The sequence below is a fragment of the Nannospalax galili genome, unplaced genomic scaffold, assembly GCF_000622305.1.
Source record: "Nannospalax galili isolate Female #2095 unplaced genomic scaffold, S.galili_v1.0 scaffold795, whole genome shotgun sequence".
Taxonomy (NCBI): Eukaryota; Metazoa; Chordata; class Mammalia; order Rodentia; family Spalacidae; genus Nannospalax; species Nannospalax galili.
Window position 1 is genome coordinate 816,183 of NW_008336391.1, and position 20,456 is coordinate 836,638.

At 39.3% G+C, this 20,456-nt stretch overlaps 1 protein-coding gene across 2 annotated transcripts in view; it reads left to right on the forward strand.

Moving 5' to 3' along the window:
- The window catches only part of Dio2 (iodothyronine deiodinase 2), a 9,790-nt gene extending 3,967 nt beyond the window's left edge, over positions 1–5,823 (forward strand). Inside the window, exon 2 of one of the 2 annotated variants that reach the window (XM_017797641.2) lies at positions 4,261–5,823. In XM_017797641.2, the coding sequence (XP_017653130.1) occupies positions 4,261–4,848 (588 nt within the window). In that variant the 3' untranslated portion in view covers positions 4,849–5,823. The remainder of the gene's footprint in view (positions 1–4,260) is intronic. The other variant, XM_017797642.2, reaches the window with a different exon arrangement.
- The last annotated feature ends 14,633 nt before the right edge of the window (positions 5,824–20,456 follow it).

Sequence of the window (20,456 nt, forward strand, 5' to 3'; positions counted from 1 at the left end):
TTAATGAATGGCTATTTCCCCTGACCCTTCATCTTCCAGTCCCTGTCCTACAGCAATGTTATCTTTTTTTCCCCTGAGGCACGGAACACTGTCAATCAAAGGAATCCATCATCAAGGGAGTCAAACCCTTGTACATACTATGCATTTATATTTTGCTCACATTTGTAAACATGTCTAGTGTGACTTTTGAACTTGGCTCAGAGATGTCATCTGTTATAAACATGCAAATGCTTTATTCATTTCCTTTGCTGGCATTGTGTCCATGTCCCCTGCAAAAATATAAGAAAGGACAACTCTAATAGCGTAGATGAGAGGGATAAAAGTCAGTGATGACGCTATCACATTTTACGTGTGTTCTTTCTGATCCTTGCAAAATAAAGAGACCCTTTGGGAACATCGGAACTTCAGGACCAATTAGTGGAAATGATGCTTCTTGTGTTTGGGCATTAAATACTAGGCAGGGTTCTCTTTAGGGCGGCTGATGCTGGCAGGGAAAGAGGTACCGACCTAATTACTCTTCCGCAAGAGTAAAAAATGCCTTTTGAATGCCTCTTTGGCAAATATGTCTCATTAAGGACAAAAACCAAACACAAACCCTCTAAGAAGCAGAAATTAAGGTGATAGGTAACTTGTGGCCAGGAGACTTTCTGTGCCACTGTGGGAAATTAAAACGAAGTTTGGAAGCACCAGGGGATGACTTGTTTTTGTTGAGCTTCTTTCCTGCAGCCTCAGTGTTATTATGGGACCAACTTTATTTTCTTCATCGTTTTGGCTCTATGTCAGACAATACTTTGCTCCTGTCTTCCATCAGTGAAGACAATGGTGATTGTCCCATTCGGTCTCAGCGGGGCTTCTTACTAAGGAAACCAAGGACTTCTCCACTGGAAATTCTAATCTAATAGAAAGTTAATTTGTATAGTGACTGAGCACAGAGATGAGAACAAACAGGAATGTGTTTAAAAGAATTTAAGGCCACAACATACCTAAGTGTATTTTTCTTTATTTTAGCCAGTTTATCCCTTATCAGGTTTTAGAAAGATCGGTAAATTTATGATGCTTGTAACGCTTACTCTTAGTCTGCAGACACTTGTGCTTATGGATTCTAGGTGTGCTTTGCTCTCTGTATGTATGTATTTTGTGGCATTGGGGGTTACACACTGAGCTTTGCACATGCTAGTCAAATGCTCTACCAAACTTATTTGTATTAGTAGCATTAACCTTTCCTGTCTATTTTCTCTAGCCCGTGACCTTCGTGAATATGTCATCCATTTCTGAATTCCTTGTTTTCAGTGGGTCCCAAAGCAGCTAAGAACAGTAAAGAGGATCGACTGCATTTCTCTTATTTGCTGCTTTAGCTGAAATAATTAAGATGAGATCAATGGCATTAGTGTTAACCATGACACTGTTCTAAGTGGTGGTTGCCAAGATTCTTGTTTCTGAGTGTACCTGCTTTCGTGAGTCTCTCCATCACCAGACTATGACTATGTTCATGCTGGTCAAGGTTACTATTCAGGGTAAAATTCTTCCCTTGCCTAGGATTATACCAACTAGTATTTGTTCAATATTTTGTTCAACAAAAAATTTTAAAAGTGTCTTTCCTAGACTAACAAAATACCAGCTTCCCCAGTTTCCCCAGGAACATTAAGAATTTGATAACCTCCCTAAAATTTAAATTTAAAGTGGCAGTGTGACACTTGTTCTATCTTTTCTAAGGTACTAGAAAATCAAATTTCTGTATTTTGGGAAGAATTATGAGGCTGAACTGTCCACTGTGTCTAGGAAGTGAAGTGTACTTATGCTCTCCAAGGAAATTAACAACAGGTAACAAGAGATCATTTGTGACCAGTGTCAGGTTTGATTATTCAGGAGAATAGTCAAGAATTACACATGGATCAACAGGTCTGCCGAAGTGAGAGTCATGGAGACCCAGGCCCATTTATCAGGCCCACAGAGCTGTCCCTGGACACAGCAATGACTCCAAAATGCAGATGTGTGCCGTCACCTGGAATGAACCCTCCGTCTGCAGTGCAGAGATTATTGTCTTCCATGTACAGGTTTCTGACCTAACAAGAAATCTATAACACATTTATCTGAATGTGTTCAGGTCTTCTTATCACAGTATGAAGAACATTGCACACCCAGTGTTGTTAGAAGTCATTCCTTCTAGAATCATTATTTCTATGTGAAGGAAATGGAAAGCAATGGAAAGGCTATTCACAACCAGGATCTACGAAGAAGGACCAGGAGGCCCCAAGGCTTCAAAACTTTATCATACCTTTAAAATGCATGCCTTTATGTATGAAATGTATGGCAGTGTCTCAAAGACTCGTACAGTTTACATAAGATCATCCAGTCAAAATAGACTTAGGAGATTTCTCTATATACTGTTTGCTGTAAATTAGCCAAGACAAATTCATATAAGTTACATTTCTTCCTGGTTGTGACTGAATTTAAATATATTTATTTAAATCATCTTTAAGAAAGAAAATTATGATTTTCAGGTATCTTTTGGACAGCTAATAATATGTGTTTCAAACCCTGCAAGGATTTTTTTTTTGAGGAGTGAGAGAACGAACCTGAATTTTTCTTCCAAGTTAAAATGAGCTCTGTCTTGACATTAGAGAGAAGCTTCTGAATAAAAGCCCTTGAGTGTTTGACATCATGTTCATTGTTGCATTTTCAGCAATTCTCTTCTAAGTGGCCTCAATTAGTAGTAGTGTTATATGTGACTGCATTTATATGATAGAAATGAGTCGATCCAGTTGGAAGTGTTTTGTAATATTAAGGATAGTGTATAAAAATCAATTGTACTGTTGTTAAGCTGTCCCTAATGGTATTAGCTTTGATTAAAACATCCTAGAGGGAGATCCAATTGTGTTAATTCAGACTGAAGTAATTGGCTCTTTTATGTTGTCTCCTTTTTATTATCAATTTACAGATCCAAAGGCCAGTAACTTTCTTTTGGTAATCTGTGTTCAACTATTTAAACCACGTGCGGGGGAGGAGGTGGTACATGGAACAGTTTCAGTAAATATGTCTTGTATCTGTATACTTTGTCATTAAGAGGACCTTGTTCATAAATTATATGGTAGAAAAGTACCTGGTCTGTGGCTTCCTGGATAAAGTGGGGAAACAAACAAACAAACAAAACACATGGAACATGAGAAATTAGCCAAAAGTCAGATTGTGGAGCAGCTCTGTCTTCTTGTCTGTTTTCATTTCTCAGTGGAACTGTAAGGTTCTAGTCATAACATTCAGAGCATAAGCAGGCGTGACGGACACCTGCAGTGAGAGCATCGTACTCAGGAGAGCATGAGTCTCTTCCCAGAACAACTTGTCTATTTATTTATTTTAAGCACAAGATTTCCCTGGAAGAGTGCTAGTGTGCCTCATGTGGTAGAGTGGTTCCTGACAGCAGCAGCACCTACCCCATGCAGTCATTTATAAAGCTCTTTTCCCTATGTTCTCCCTGGTAGCCATTCAAGGAAAGCAGGCATTGGTATGTCTACCTCCCCGGTGGGAAGCACTGACAAGGTTAAGTGGGAGTGTAACATAATCCTAGTTAAAAATGATGGATTTCAGATTGTCCAGCTCTGCCCAGAAACAGAGCCCACTGATACCTGTGCCCACTGAGTGAAATCAAAGAACTTAGAATTGGGCCAGTTAGATGTTCAGCAAGTCTGATGAGCTGAGCCCGAACCCAGGACCCGCATGGTTGTCCTCTGACTTCCTCAAGTGTGCTGCAGTGGCCTCTCACGTCATCACAATGAACAAATAAAATGAAATTAATTGTTTATAAAAGAAGAAAAAAAATGACTATAGAATCATGGTGTGAAAACTCATGTCTTGCCCAAGACTTTTAGAATTCAGAAAGAGGCAGTACGTTCCAAAATGGTGATAATTTGTCTTAAAGTAGACGATAAGCATTTAACTTTTAAAATGAAGTCAATTAATCATTTGTTCCATAAGGCTTGCAAAGAACTGGCAGGAAAATAATTGTAGTAAGGAGTACCGGAATCAAAAAACACCTTCAGTGACTATCCATAATGAAAGCATTTTATTTTCTTTCTTCATCCTTCACATTACCAGACATGACTACTTTTTAAATCAATAGGTATATGCTTGCCATATCGATGGAAGGAAATATCAAATTTTACTATAGCCCATTGTATAATCTATTTAGAGTGAATTGAAACAGCAGTGTGGTTACAATGGGGTGATCTCTTGTAATCTCTTTTGCTATTTTTTTCTCACTGTCAGGTGAAATTGGGTGAAGATGCCCCCAATTCCAGTGTGGTGCACGTGTCCAACCCTGAAGCAGGGAACAGGGATGGACCTGATGCCCTGGAGAAGACAGTGGATGGAGCCGAATGCCACCTCCTAGACTTTGCCAGTGCAGAGCGCCCACTGGTGGTCAACTTTGGTTCAGCTACTTGACCACCTTTCACTAGGCAACTGCCAGCCTTCTGCCAGCTGGTGGAAGAGTTCTCCTCAGTGGCTGACTTCCTGTTGGTCTACATTGATGAGGCTCATCCCTCAGACGGTTGGGCGGTGCCTGGGGACTCCTCTCTGCCTTTTGAGGTGAAGAAGCACCGGAATCAAGAGGACCGATGTGCAGCAGCCCATCAGCTCCTGGAGCGTTTCTCCTTGCCGCCCCAGTGTCAAGTTGTGGCTGACCAAATGGACAATAATGCGAATGTAGCTTATGGGGTAGCTTTTGAACGTGTGTGCATTGTGCAGAGACAGAAAATCGCATATTTAGGAGGAAAGGGTCCCTTCTGCTACAACCTTCACGAAGTCCGGAGTTGGTTGGAGAAGAATTTCAGCAAGAGATGAATTCTAGATTAGTTGGTTGAAGGTATGATTATAATAGTTTCTTATTTTTTAAAAAAATGTATGTAAAAGAAATTGAGAACTGAACTGAATCCACTATTTCAACTGAGTCTCATTGCCTCACCGAAAGACAGAAACTTATCTGTCAGAAGAATATAAACTTCTTAACATTGCAATACTTCCTGTACTACACAAATGGCATTGGGCTAAATAGCAGCCCTGTTATTTCCCTTCTGAGTCAAAAGCCCCGTGTGAACAGATCCAAATTGGAGAGAAAGAAACCCTGGTTCAGCGTGTGTTCATTCTTCCTTGAGAAAGCGGTGATTCTGCTTTTGCATGTTTTGGGACCAGAAGAAAGGAGCTCCTTGAATACTTACTGTTAGGGAAACTACTATCTATGTTAAAATTAAGTGTCTTGGCTTTAGCCATCATGGATAATGGCCAACTGGAAAATCCCCCAATACTTATTATAATGTGATCTTGAAGCCATGCCATGAAGTTAGGATCCTGGAGTTTAATGTGTTAGAACGTTCTGGCCATGCACTGTCCTGTGTTAGTTACAGCCCAGAATCTCCAAGTGTATTTGCAGATAAAGAATGATGCCTATCCTGGAGGCTTAAAGTGACATCTGAAATCTGGGAAATGAAGAAAGGAGTAGAAGAAAATGAACTTGATAAGCTAGGAAAGAGGAGGCAGAATGATTAGGAAATTTCATAGTGTTTCACCTGGAAGCTGTAGAAAGTGAGACTAATAGAGACATGTTCAAAGCCGGAAAAACAAAACATTCAGCTGAAATTAGTGTGGGGAAGAGACACATGAAAGCAAGTTTATTACATATTCATGGACTGAGAGAAAAAGGGATGGAAAAGAAAAAAAGTACTTGTACTGATGAAGGTTTTTAATGTCGAAGTAATTATTAAAATGTTTGATGGTAATGTATACATTTCAGTGGGCAAATCCCAGAATTTCTCTTAAAGGAAAAAAAAAAAACAACAACAGTGGATCTGTTGGTCTGTTCCTCACCAATTCCTATACTTATAACACGAGTCCACTTATTCTTAATCAATAACATTGCTTTCTTTGAATGCTGAACGCATAGTGGAGGAGGGCAAGCATCCTAGTCATTCATCCATGGCCCTGCTTTTATCCTAAAGTAGGTGAACTGTAGTGGTAATAGGTTTCTTTGGTTGCAGAATAAGAGAGAAAGAAAGTCACTTTGCGATGATTTCTCTCTAATTTTGAAGGCTTTGATATCACAGGAATTTGGTAAAATGAAATATCCACTGACATTTAAATTTGGAATGGGTCTTTAGCTGAGGTTAACCCATTAGTTGAAATCTAGTAATCCAATTGTGCATAATCATGAATATAACTATATATGTGTTTCTCTTTAAAACAAAAGCAATATAGTTTTACCCATGAGTAATACCTAAAGATCATAGCCTCCCAAAGAACAGACCAACTAATGTATCATAATTTTTTTCATCTGAAGACTATTAGAACACATTATATAGTTATATTTAAATGTACAACCAAGGGTTCTTGTATCTATTCCATTAATAATTGAATTATAAAAACTATATAGGAAAAAGTGTCACCTGGGTATGCATGAAGCAAGAATATTGTTTTTTAAAAATGGGAGCAAGCAATCACTTCTATTACTAGCCCATATGCTGCTTAGACATTTAAGAAACATTGTCATGTATTTTTGTGGCAACATTTAAGCTTCCCAGTGTTTTAAGTTCTGTGGAAGACACACCTACAAAGAAACAAAGCAAATTTCAAAACTGTGATGATATCTAACGAACTATTTTAAAATCATATGGAGAATAGATTATTTCAGATTCTTCAAGTGTTAAACCCCTACAATGAAGGTTTATCAGCAATTCCCTATTGCTTTCTATCTTTGAAATGGCGTTGAGATTTATGTGGTGCCCTGGAGAAGTGACATGAAAAACTGATTGCAGCACACCCACATTGCTGTGGGTGACGTCCCCTTTGTTGTTCAAGTATGATAATGGAACAGGATGTCAGAGAAGTGGGTCGGGGAAGGAGTTTTGGCTAATGTGATGCTGGTTGTCGGGGGAAAGAAAAGATGATGGCAAAATCACCCAGCTGTGCTACATGTTTAAAAAAAAAGTGACTGTGTGTGTACGCAGACAATTTGTCTCTTGAGGAAAGGCCAGTGGAGCAACTGGGGAAAAAAAAGATGATGGCAAAATCACCCAGCTGTGCTACGTGTTTAAAAAAAAATGGCTGTGTGTGTACGCAGACAATTTGTCTCTTGAGGAAAGGCCAGTGGAGCAACGAAGTAGAGAGGTTAGCACACTAAGGCTAGGCTGACTGTCAGGGAGAGAGACATGCTCAGTAGAATATGCAAGAGACACCGGAAGAAAAGCTGTTGAAGGGGCCATGAAGAAAGTGCACTGACCAAGCTCAGGAATCCTACACCGTACAGAGTGGCTTTCCCTTTCCAGAGTGTGATAAGCCTGTAATTACATAACCTATTTATCTCAATATAAGCTTCTATGAGTTCCTATGATGTGCCTTTTATAGTATTAACAAGAAGTCATTCATTGAGAGACAAGAAAATCTTTGCTTAGCTGATAGGTACTATTAGATGGTCAGTACCCACCCACCTAGCATGCCTTTTAAAATATATTCCTTTGAAGAGTTATAGTTGTAATTCTCAGATGGAAAAGTGACATGTAAAACTTGGAGTTTGTTTTCTCCCATAGGGTGTACTTACATGGAGCTGTCAGTTTAGATTTTTAAGCTGAATTGGCGTGTTTAATACTGAAATTGTTTCTAAGAAATTCTAGGCATTATTAGAGCATCTGGATTTACTCAAGCACTTAGTGTTTGAAAGACATCTTAGAATTACTCAAAACTCACTTAAGTTTATTGCCTAGAGGAAGTAGCATTCGCAATGACTTTCTTGAATGGACATGGATAAAATTCGTGCCCAGCAATGTCGAAGTACTTTATAGATATGCAAGTGGCCTCTGTGGAGGGGAAGCAGCCACTGTTTTTGCTCTGTGTAGCTGAAGTGGTAGTCATTTAACTAACTTGACTCTCTTGACTCATGTTTTAGATTTTTAGTCCTGTGTCTTTACCTCATTTATAGACTATGTCCTTGATTTTTGGTAATATCTATTTCTAAGTGATCTATTAATTTAGTTAAATTCTTCCAGTAACCAAGAGATGCTTAATCTCTGATCCTTTTGCCTGAGTGTATTTTACTATTTGGGTTCTTGAATAAAAAATTATAAGACATGGTAAAGTTATATGTTGGGACTGCCCTGCATGAAATAGTGGAGGGGCAGGTTAAAGATGACATTTGTGCCTTTCAGAGAATTCTCAGGTGGATACAAGCTGCCTTTGGTATGCCCTGTAGTTTCTGTCCACAAGAAGAGGGATTTGCTGATGTCCAGGGCTTTCCATTATGTAAATCATAAGCAGATCAGTGTGGACATTAGTTCTACCTGACCTCTGACTGATGGTTTGGAAAATAAGTTTAATTAGAATCTCTTGGCCATTGCAGAGGGGGAAAATAGGCTGATTTCTGTCCCACTGAAGGATTAACCAAACATTATATCAGCATTTCAGCTTTTCAGAACATGTCCAATGTTATCTCTCTGAGAAGTGTAAATTGACTGTGAGTCTTTTAAACTCTAAAATCTTTAAAAATTGCCAAAAATCAGAAATAAAGTATACTTAGCTATAGTCCAACTTCCATCTTTGCCTTAATCATAGACGCCAAACCCAGTCTCTATATGGACTTCCAGAATAGGAGCATAAGTACTAGTTGCTGCCTGATGATGACTTCATCTTGGTCCTGTCCTGAGTCCCTCTATGAAGAGAAGGGTCTGAGACCAGATGAGCTAGGAAGTTGATAGCTGGGAGGAATTAGACTTCAAGGCCTGGGCTTACAGATTTGGGAAGATTTGAATGGAAACTTCTTAGGCTTGGAGGAAGGCCTCTGACTGTCAATAGGTGACTTTAGGATAAGCAAAGAGTCAGGCCACTTCCTCACGCCCTGTATTCTAGATAACACGAGAAATGAGGTCTCCGACTTGACAGACTCAGCTCTGTTCCAAGGTGAGTCTGAACCAGCAGAAAGCAAACATGTACAGATATCCAAACAAAACTGTTCATGCAAGCCAGGACTCGCTGCCTGTCTTGGGCAGCAACACCAGGGCTCTAGGGAGTTTATTTAATATTTACCAAGACTTCGGAGACATAGCAGATGTTTAATGAAGTCACTATTTTGGCTCAAACTGCCCTCCCCCATCTGTCTGGAGAAAAAAAAAAAAAGCAAACAGGTAAACACAAAAATGAAAGAGACCCACAGAAGGGTATGGGAAATAAATAAAATTCTCTCAAGACTGCTCCAGACGATGCCATGTGGTTTTTGTGTGTGTGTCAGGAAGGGGAATGTGAAGACCTAAGTACCCAGTACTTTATAACCAAAGCAATGAAAAGATATTGGGTAGGGAATGTTGGCCAGTTTTCTTCAGTTTTGTATCACATTATCACCAGACTCACCAGCCCATGTAACCGGTCACCGGGAGGGGGAGACAGAGATGTGCAGAGCTTACTGGTGTGCGAATGATAATTACTGACGAAAGAGTCATCCACTCAGTCAGTGGTTGGATGAAGTCACATGAGTTCGCTTCTCCCCATCTCTGTCTCCTTAGCAAGGAGAATATTTGGGCCTTGATGCAAAGAGTGCTGGGTCAATGTGATGAGAATGTATGTATGTTCATCTCTGCTCCTCAGTTGCAGAAAAGAAAAGCTTTGGGGATTATCAGTAGAAAGAGTGTTATTATATTGGTGCTGAGTGGTATGTGTGCTTTTACAATTTGTTCTTGTATTTTAATAAACTTTGAATAAAAGAATAGAGTTATGCTGGTTCTGGTTGCTTACTTTTGAATTACTTTCTGAACCTTGCCTTGGGCTGGAATATATTCATGGTTGACAAGGGAAAGGGAATCCATCTTTCCAATATTCATTGTTTGGTATTTGTGGGCAAAGAAGCAAGAGATGCCAGATTATTTTTATCCTATGCTGTGTGCCAGAGTCTTCAAGGAAATCAAGACAAGCTAAAAGAAAACCTTCAGATGCTTTCCATATTTATGAACAAAGTACACACAGAATTCATGGAAAAGGGCCTGAATTTAGAGATTGTGGAGCAAATTTTTACTTTGTTTTATTTTTATTCTAACCTTTTCTAAGTGCAATAAACTTTCTAAGAAGTTGGTTAAAGCAACACATTCATACAGAGTCACTTTCACACATACATATTATTCATTACATGATCAGGAGTGCATTAACATGTAATGAACACATGTGTCGTGTACTATGAGAGGGTATGGTATGCCACCTATGGAGGCAGCACTTGCTAATAACAAGGAATACGTTTACGTGGTTTAATATGCACTTTTTCCCCCCAAACAATTTATTTAACCAAAGTTTTAGTTCTCCTGAGACTCTGAGCTTGCTCATGATATTTTTACCCATAATTTCAATAATTGTTGCAGTGTCTTATATAATACTCTGAATTTCAGTGGAAATTTTAAAAAATGATTACACCGATAAATATTGTTCAAGGCTACCTTTCTTCGTAGGGTCCCATGCTAGGTACATGAGGGGAGCATAGAAAGACAAAACTTTCTAAAGGGGCCTGTGGTAGATTTATCAAAGTTTTGCAAGGGACATATTCAAATAACAGAGTTACACACACACACACACACACACACACACACACACACATATTATTCATTACATGATCAGCAGTGCATTAACATGTAATGAACACATTTGAACACTTGTAGATCAGGTCTGTGGGGTGCCCAGCCCTAAGTGGCACATCTACAATGGAACCTCTGCATCTAAGGCTCACAGAACATAGCAGAACAGGGGGTAGAGGGAATACTAATGCATCTCTCAACTCTCACCAGAGAAGCTTCCTCATGTAACAGAGGGTAATGATTAACACAGGAAGTCAAAACTGGCCTGTGTAGCAAGGAAGAGACTGCAGAGTGTGTGTCCTTGGGTAGGTTTAGACCTTACTCACCCAGGGCTCAGGGACCATTGTGGAATGGGGGCAGAATGACTGTAGAGCCAGGGATGGTGGTTGACCACAAGGAAACAGAGTTTTCCAGGCTTCTGGGAACTTCCTCCTTTGAACTTACTGCAATGACAACATTCACAAAATCCATGCAAACTCAAATTAGTCAAAATTTTTTTAAAAAATGAATTTATTGTCTGATATTACCAAACCTTGCAAATGATTAGGAAAAAAAACTTGCCTCCAGGGCAGCTGGGTCCCGGATCTTAGAGACTCTGAGTGCTTGCTAGGTCCTTTGTCTTGACTCATTTTTCACATGTCTGCTTTTTCTTTCAATGTTTTATTCTAATGTTGAGGAGCCTGGCCATAAGGAAGATGCTGACTTACATGTTGTATTAATCACTTTTCTGTTGATGTGATCGAAACACTGACCAAAGCAACTTATAGAAGGAAACGTTTATTTGAGCTTATGAGTCCAGGGGAATTACAGTCCATCGTGGTGGGGAGGCATGGTAGCCGGAGGTGGCTGGATCAGAGGCGGAAGGTAGGCTCTGCATCTTCAGACAGGTACAGGAAGCAAGACAGCAACTGGAGATCCGACAAGGCTTAAGAGCTCTCTAAGCTCACACCCCCAGAGACGTGCTTCCTCCAGGATAGCCACAGTTTCTAAGACCTCCCCAAACAGTGCTGTCTTCTGGGGACAAAATGTCCAAATACTTGGAGCCTATGGGGGACATTTTCATTCAAACCACCATACATGTTAAATCTGAGATGCTTTGGATCGCTAGGACCTTCTTCCCAGGGAAGTACTTGGATCAGACCAATTTGTATAATATACCTACTCTGCTGCTAGGGGCATAGGGCTTGCTACCAAATCAAGAGAGTAAGAAGGGTCTGGAATATTCAAAAGTATCAAAAATAAACTTGACTGTTTTTTGGTGGAGGAGTGCTACTGGGATTGAATTTAGGGTCTGGGGCATGCTAGGCAGGCGCCCTACCACTGAGCTAGGGCCTGGTGTATGCTAGGCAGGTGCCCTACCACTGAGCTAGAGCCTGGTGTATGCTAGGCAGGTGCCCTACCATTGAGCTAGGGCCTGGTGTATGCTAGGCAGGTGCCCTACCATTGAGCTAGGGCCTGGTGTGTGCTAGGCAGGCGCCCTACCACTGAGCTAGGGCCTGGTGTATGCTAGGCAGGTGCCCTACCACTGAGCTAGGGCCTGGTGTATGCTAGGCAGGCGCCCTACCACTGAGCTACAGCCCAGTGTATGCTAGGTAAGCACCCTACCACTGAACTATGTCTTAGTCCTTCTTTGTACTTTTAAGACAAGTACGCACAAAGTTGCCTGACTGGCCTTGGACTCACTCTGTAGTTCAGGTAAGGCCTTGAACCTTCTGCTTCACCCTCTGAGTAGATGGGATTACATGCCCTGTGCCACAACATTTTTTTTGAAGAAAATGGCTTCATTATTTTAGAATAGATTTAGGCTCACAGCAACATTGAAAGAAATGTATTTCCCATATATTTTCAGTAACATACATGTAACCATCTCTCCTGTAATCAACATCTCTCACCCCAATGGTACATTTGTTATAATTGATGAATTGCCACTCAGAGTCCATAGTTTACCCCAGGGCTCATTTTCAGTTCTGTAGATTATGTGGGTTTTGATAGTTTATAATATGTAATAATAGTGCCAGAAGCAATATTTTCACTGCCCTAAATATTCTCCCAGTTCTACTCATTTATCTGTCCCCACCCCAACTTGTGGCAACATTGATCTTGTAACTTCTGTAGTTTTACCTTTTCCCAAATGTCATTTATTTGGAACCATACTGCACCTAGTCTACTCAGACTTTTATACCACAAAAATACACATTTAAGAGTTCTCTTCGTTTTTTTCCTGGTGTGATTTCTCTTTTTTTTAAAAATTATTTTATTAGTTTTGTTTTATGTGTATGAGTGTTATGTCTACACGTAGGTAAGTGCACCTGTGTCATGCAATACCCGCAGAGGACAAAAGAGGCTGTCAGATTCCCTGGAAATGGAGCTACCGACAGTTGTTAGCTGCCGTGTGGGTCCTGGGATTTGAACCTGGGTCTTCTGCAAGAACAGTCAGTTTTCTTAACCGCTGGATAGCTCTTTCCTTTTTGAGGATGGATGAATAATATGAATTGCCTGGGTGTTTATTTATCCACTCATTTCCTGAAGAACATCTTAGTTGCGTCAAGATTTTGGAAATTATGAATAAAATTGCTGTAAACATCTGCTGGAAGTTTTTATGTAGTCATAAGAACAGACTCTTCTAGGTAAATACCCAAGAGTGCAGTTTCTGAACTGTATGGTAAAAGTTTTTTTTTGGTTTTGTGACAAATCATCAAACTGATGCTTTGCATCCTGTTGGCATGTGATAGTGGTAGTAATCTTTGCCTATTTTAATTCCTGTCCTCCAAAGTGCCTGTACCATTTTGCATTCAAAGTCCCTGGTGCTTCAAATCCTTGCCAGCATTTGTTGTCATCCGTTTTTTTATCTTTTGCTGAGTTTTAAGAGTTTTCCTTTGCCAGATATTTGTCCTGTTCTGTTGCTTGTGTTTCATTTTCTTGACATTCTTACACACAGTGAAAGTTTTGAATTTTAATGAAGTCCATCTTTTCAATTACTCCTTTCATCCATTACAAAGTTGGTATTGTATCTAAAATGCAGCTATCGTATGTAAAGTCAAGTAGATTTCTACATGGTTGGGGGTTTTATGGTTTTGTATTTTACATGTAGATCTGTGGTCTAGTTAGAGTTAACTTTTATAAATATTTCATGAATTATGATATTTGTTAATAGATTATTTTCTTGTCCTGTCTTCTTTTCTTTTTAAAAACATGGGTGTCTAGATGATTTTTTTTTTTTTACATTGTATTACCTTTACTCCTTGGTTGTGCGTTAGTAGATGAAATTTATGTGTGTCCATTTCTCGACCATTTCTTTGCCTTTTTTGAGAATTCTATCATTTATTTTTCTACTGACAATTGTGCATGTAATGGAGTACAGTGTGACATTTTAGCACACTAGTGTAGTGCGTAATGGTCTCATAAGGCTAATTTTCACATCCATCATTGCATTAAATACTTTTTTTGTTTTTAATTGCATTTTCATGAATTTCATGCAATATATTTTGATCATATTTAGATCTCCTCTCTGCTCCCCCCTTTCTACTCCATGCTCAAGTCTATGTACTCTATTACCTCTACATGTGAATATATATATGCCTATAGAATTAAGTTTGTGTCCTTGATTGTCCATCCACTGGAGACTGGTTAGCCTACCAAGAGTCACACCCTTAGAAAAGAATGACTCTCCCTTTCTCTGCAGCCATTTGTTTCCAAGAGATCCTTAGGTTGGGTTGGGTTTCTCCATAGACATGCTGGGATTTTGCCTGGTTTCAGCTTATATGACACTTGTGCGTGTTGTCACTGTTGCTGTGAGTTCATATGAGTAACTTCCCAATTGTCCATAAAACTCTGGTTCCTTGTGGTCATCTACCACCTTTGGCTCTTACAATTTTTCTGCTTCCTCTTCCACAATAATCCATGAACCTTTGGAGGTGGAAGTTTGATGAAAGTAAATCAAGGATAACCTTACCTGGCTGTGAATCCTGCATACTTCAACAACTGGCCTGGCAAGATACGACCTCTGGTGTAATAGTGACATTGGTATTATGGGAGTAGCCAATCACTTTCTAATTGAATTAAAGGTTAAGGTCCACTTCATAAAACAGAGCTCATACCTAACATTGATATCAGGCCTAGGATGTGACTATATAGGCCATATACCATAAGGAAGAGCCCAATACCATTATTCTGCTAAATGGATATAGCATTAAAGCAACTCCTAATGACTTAATGTTACACCCATAGACTAATGCATTTCTCATCTCTCACTGGAGAAGCTTCCTTATGCAGTAGATTGCAATTACCACAGAAACTCACAACTGGTCAATCTGTGGAGACTAAGTGACTACGGAGTGATTATCCCTGAACATGCCTGTTCTTTAACCCCTACTAAACTTCCTTGATTACTGGGATTTCTTCTAAGGTATGAGTCTGCATGTCAGTCTTCTGACTTTACTTTTTCAATGTTGTGCTGGCTTTTGTGGGTCTGTGACTTCCTCATATAACTTTTTCCCCCACCCACCCCCTTTCACCTCATATAACTTTTGTATCAGTTTATCAATAGGTACATAAAAACTTGCTGGTGTTTTGGCAGGGGTGTGGACTTAATCTATAAATCACATTGGGAAAGATTGATATTGTGTCAATATTGAGCCTTCCTTTCCGGGTTCATGACATATCTCTTTAGTTCTTTGATATCTTCCATCAGAGTTTGGTAGTTTTGTTAATACAGGAAAAATATGTATATATAGTTCAGTTTGGGGAGATGCCGATTATAATATTAGGGTGTTTATGACTTCAAAATTCTCTTGTATATAGGAAAGGGGTTGATTTTTCGTGTATTGTCTTGTATGCAGTAATGTTACTAAGGCTGTTTGAAGATTTATTCTTTGTTATTTTCTCCATAGACAATAAATTAAGTGAAAAGACAATTTTAATTCTTCCTCTAATCTATATACTTTTTTCTTTCAAAAGTCATATCACATTAATAGGACTTAACAGTACAATGTTGGCATAGGTTAGTAAATAGAGACCTAGAACCTCTTTGCCTTGTTCTTGGTCATGGTGGAAAATCTTAAGTCTGCACCATCAAGTACGATGCTGTTTGTAGGATTTTACTAAAGTAAGTCCACCCTTCATCCTTAGCTTATTGAGCCTTTTAAAAGTCCTGAATAGAGTTGGAGATTTTGTGAATGCTTTTTCTGCCTTGATTGATATGGTCATGCAGAGTTTTACAAAACCTGTTTATATGATGGATTACATTAATTGATTTTCAAATCTTATGCCAGATTTTGGCTTTGCCTAGCTGAGATAAATCTCACGTAGGAAGACATAGAATCTTATAAACTGCCAGATTCCATTGGGTTATATCTTATTGAGGGTTTTGTATCAGTATGTAGGACAGCTATTGGTCTATAGTTTATCTCCTACTGTCCTTGATGTTAGCTTAATACTGGCCTCAAAAAACGAGTCAGGAAGAACTCCACGTGTTTCTAGCCTCTAAAAAGAGTTTATAGAGAATTTGTATACTTTCTTCCTTAAATATATGATAGATTTCAGCAAATCCATCCCAAACTATGGACCTCTGGGGAAATTATGAATGGTTGGTTTAATTTATTTAGTAAAGATAGACTCACTCAAATTCTCTATATTCTTTTAAAAATATTTTACTTATTATTTTTATTTTATGTATATGCATGTATTGCCTGAATGTAGGTAATTGCACCCATGCCGTGCAATACCTGTGGAGGAGAGAAAGGCTGTTGGATTCTCTGGAACTGGAGTTATGGACAGTTGTTCGCTGCCATGTGGGTGCTGGGATTCGAACCCGGGTCTTCTGCAAGAACATCCAGTATTCTTACCCGCTGAGCCATCTCTCCAGCCCTAAATTCTTTATATTCTTATGTGAACTTGGCAGATTATGTTTTTCATTTGGGGACCTAGAATTGCTCACAGTATTCCTTTTTTATCTTTTTAAAGTTCGTGATATCTGTAGTGATGTTCTTTCCTCTCATTTCTGATATTAGGAAATTGTATCTTTCTATTATTTCTTGGTAGCCTGGATAGGGACATATTTAGTTGATAGAGCTTTTCACTTCATTGATTTTTCCCTTTGATTTGTTATTTTTAACATCATCTATTGTTTATCATTTATTTTCTTCTGTTTACTCTGTATTTAATGTGCTTTCCTTGTCCTGTTTTCTGATGGAGGAAATTCAGAGTTTTGATTTTTGATCTCTGTTCTTTCTTAATGTGGGAAAGAATTTCTCAATGCAAGAAATTTTTATCTAAGTGGTGATTTTATTGCCCCCTACAATGATGCGTTTCCATCTTCATTTAGTTCAAAATATTTTAAAATTTCTTTTGATATTTCTTCCTTGATCTGTGTGTTGTGTTGTCTCTACGTATTTGGGTATTTTCAGTCATCTTTCTGTTATTTCTTTTTAGTTCACTTCCATTATGATCTGAGAACAGACATCACATGGTTTTTATTCTTCTAAATGAGTTAAGGTGTGTTTTATGATCCAGACACATAATAAACTTTTCTTGGTGGATGACCCAGTGGAGCCAACTGTTCTACACTGTTGGGTTTCAGAAAAAGCTGTATTGTGTTGTTGTTGAATATAGTAGTTTAGAAATATTAATGAACTTTAATCAACTAATAGTGTGATTGAATTCGTCAATACCTAACTTGTTTTCTGCCTATTTTTATCCAATTAGCTCAATAGGATGTTGAATATCCAACTGCCATCGTGAGCTCATCTATCTCTCCTTGAAGTTCTATCAGTTTTTGTTTCATGCATTTTCACATTTTACTGTTAAATGTATATATGTTCTGTTGTTTTGCCTTCTTGGGAAACTGATCAATTTATCATAATAAACTATCCTTCTCTCTCTGGTGACTTTGCTTGCTTTCAAGTCTGCTGTGTCTAGAATTATCTTCTATGACTTTTTTTGAACAGTAGCTGCATGATATAATTTTTTCTCCATGTTCTTTCGTCTAAGTGTATGAATGTATGATGTTCTTTTTCTTTTGTTTCTTTGAGATCAGGTCTCATGTAGCTGTAGATTATGTTGAACTTCTGATCCTCCTGCCTCTACTTTCTGACTGCTGGAACTACAAGTGTGCACTGACATATCAGGCTTATGTGGCACTGGGGATCAAACCTGGGGCTTGGTGCTTGCTAGGAAAGCACTCTACCAAATGAACTACATCTTTATCCTTAAATGTACTTTAATATTTGCAGTGAGGATCTTGCATAAAACATCTACATTTTGGATTTGATATTTAAAAATCACACTGACACTCTCCTTTTAATTGGTATGTTTAGACTGTTGGTATCCAATGTGATTATAGATACATTTGGGTTAGTATCTGTTATGTTACTTTTGTATGTTTGTTACCCTTGTTCTTTGTTTCTATAAAATTTTTATGGCTCTTACAATTATTTTCATTGTATATTTTTCTTGAGTGTTTGTGAATTTCATATAAAAGATCTTAACCAAATTAGGAACTCCCCCACATCTACTTCTCCCTCTAGCCAGCCCCACCCCTTACTGGATTTCATGTATTCTGTCATATATGATAAGGCCTATCTTGTCAAGTATTTGTACCCAGATGTCCCTTGGTGCAAGTTCATTCACTGGAGTCTAGTCAGCCTATCTAGAGGAGGATCAACTCTCCCTCACCCCACACTAATCAGTTGCCAATAGTTCCTCGGCTAAGGTTGGAGCCTGCTGTCCATTTCCCCAGTTCTATGCTGGGTTTTTGTCTGATTGAGTCAGCATGGGTCTTGTGCATGCTGTCACCACTGTTGCAAGTTCATACGAACAAGTTCCCAGAGGCCCAAAACCTCTGTTTCCTTATGTTCATACACCAACCCTGGCTTTTACAATCTTTCTGCCCCCTCTTCTGACAGTGGTCCCTGAGCCATGGGTGGGTGAGGTTTAATATAGAAGTCCTATCCAGGGACATGCACTCTACAGTCTCTTATTCTCTATACCTTGGCTAGTTGTGGCCTGTGTTCATGACACTCTGTTGTATGAGGAAGCTTCACTGGTGAGAGTTGAGGGATGCATTAGTATTTTCTCTACCCCCTTGTCCTAGTTTGTTCTTCATTGCTGTGACAAAACACTCTGACCAATACCAACTTGGGGAGGAAAGGCTTTATTCAGCTTATATCTCCCAGGTCACAGTTCATCAGGGAGCCCAAGGTAGGAACTCAGGGCAGGAACCTAGAAGCAGGAGCTGGAGCACAGGCCATGGAGGAACACTGCTTACTAGCTTGCTCTCCTGGCCCCTGCTCAGCCTGCTTTCTTATGCAACACAGACACACCTGCCCAGGGGTGGCACCACCTACAGTGGGCTGGGCCCTCCCATATCACTGAACAATCAAGAAGGTGCCCCATGGACATGGCCTCAGGCCAGTCCAATGAAGGAAATTCCACAATTGGGGCTCCCTCAACCCAGGTCTGTCAAGTTGACACTAAAGCTATCCAGCACACTCCTGCTCTGTTAAGTTCCATGAGCTTTAAGTCGCTCAGATATATATTCTCTGTGTGAGACCAATTGTGGAACTCTGTAATAGTCTCCACCTGTTGCAAAAAGAAGCTTCTAAGCTTCTTTGATGTGTTCCTATATTTTAAAAGATTTTTTTAAAGATTTATTTTTCGTTTTGTGAATGTGTGTGTGTATGTGTGTGTGTGTGTGTGTGCCTGTGTCTGTGTCTGTGTGTGGATATGTGTGCCTATGTACAAGCACCCTCAGAGGTCAGAAGAGGGTGTCAGATTTCCTGGAGCTGGAGTTTCAGGTGCTTCTGAGCTGCCTGAGGTGGGTATTGGGAACCAAACTCAGGTCCTTCAGAAGAGCACTAAGCACACTAAGACCTGAGCCATTTCTCTAACCCTGTTATCTTTGTCTTTCATTCTTTCCTTCCTGTTGTGATTTTGACTGAACATTTTATATAATTCTATGTTTTAATTATCAGTTATAACTCATTAAAAAACTTTTTAAAGAAAGATTTACTTCTGATTTATTTGTGTGTGTGTGTGTGTGTGTGTGTGTGTGTGTGTGTGTGTTTAAAATTTAAAAACATTATGTGTGTGCCAGCAGAGGCCAGAAGAGGCTATTGGATCCCCTGGAGCTAGAGTTACAGGTGGTTGAGAACCACCCCACATTGGTGCTGGGAACCAAAATGGGGTCCCTTTGCAGAGTGGTCAGTGCTCCTAGCCTCTGGATCATCTCTCTAGCTCTCTTCTTTTTTTCTTTTACTTTTTAATGGTTGCCCATGAGTTTGTGATATTCAAATTCAATTACAACTAGACAAGTCCCACTCAAATAGCATGTGGTGGTTTGAATGAAAATGTCCCCCAGAGGCTCCAAGTGTTTGGACATTTTGTCCTCAGATGATGGTGCTGTTTTGGGAGGTTTTAGACGGTATGGCTATTCTGGAGAAAGCACATCGCTGGGGGTTGGCTTAGAGAGTTCTTAAGCCTTGCCAGGTCTCCAGTAGCTCTCTTGCTTCCTGTGCCTGCGTGATGTGTGAGCTTCACTTCTGCTGCTCCTGTTTTAGCCACCTCCAGCCACCATGCCTGCCATGATGAACTGTAATTCCCCTGGAACCGTGAGCTCAAATAAACACTTCCTTCTATAAATTGCTTGGGTCAGTGATTCTATCACAGCAACAGAAAAGTGGCTAATACATAGCACCATACTGTTTCAAGTAGTGTATCCCAACTTTAGTTAATCTTATTTTCTCTTTCCCTCCCTAGTATTGTCATTCATTTAGCTTGTGGATGAATATATATAAAAATGTATACATAATCAACATGCATAATCAGATATGTTGTTGCTATTTATTTTTTAAGGAAACTGTTATCTGTTAGACA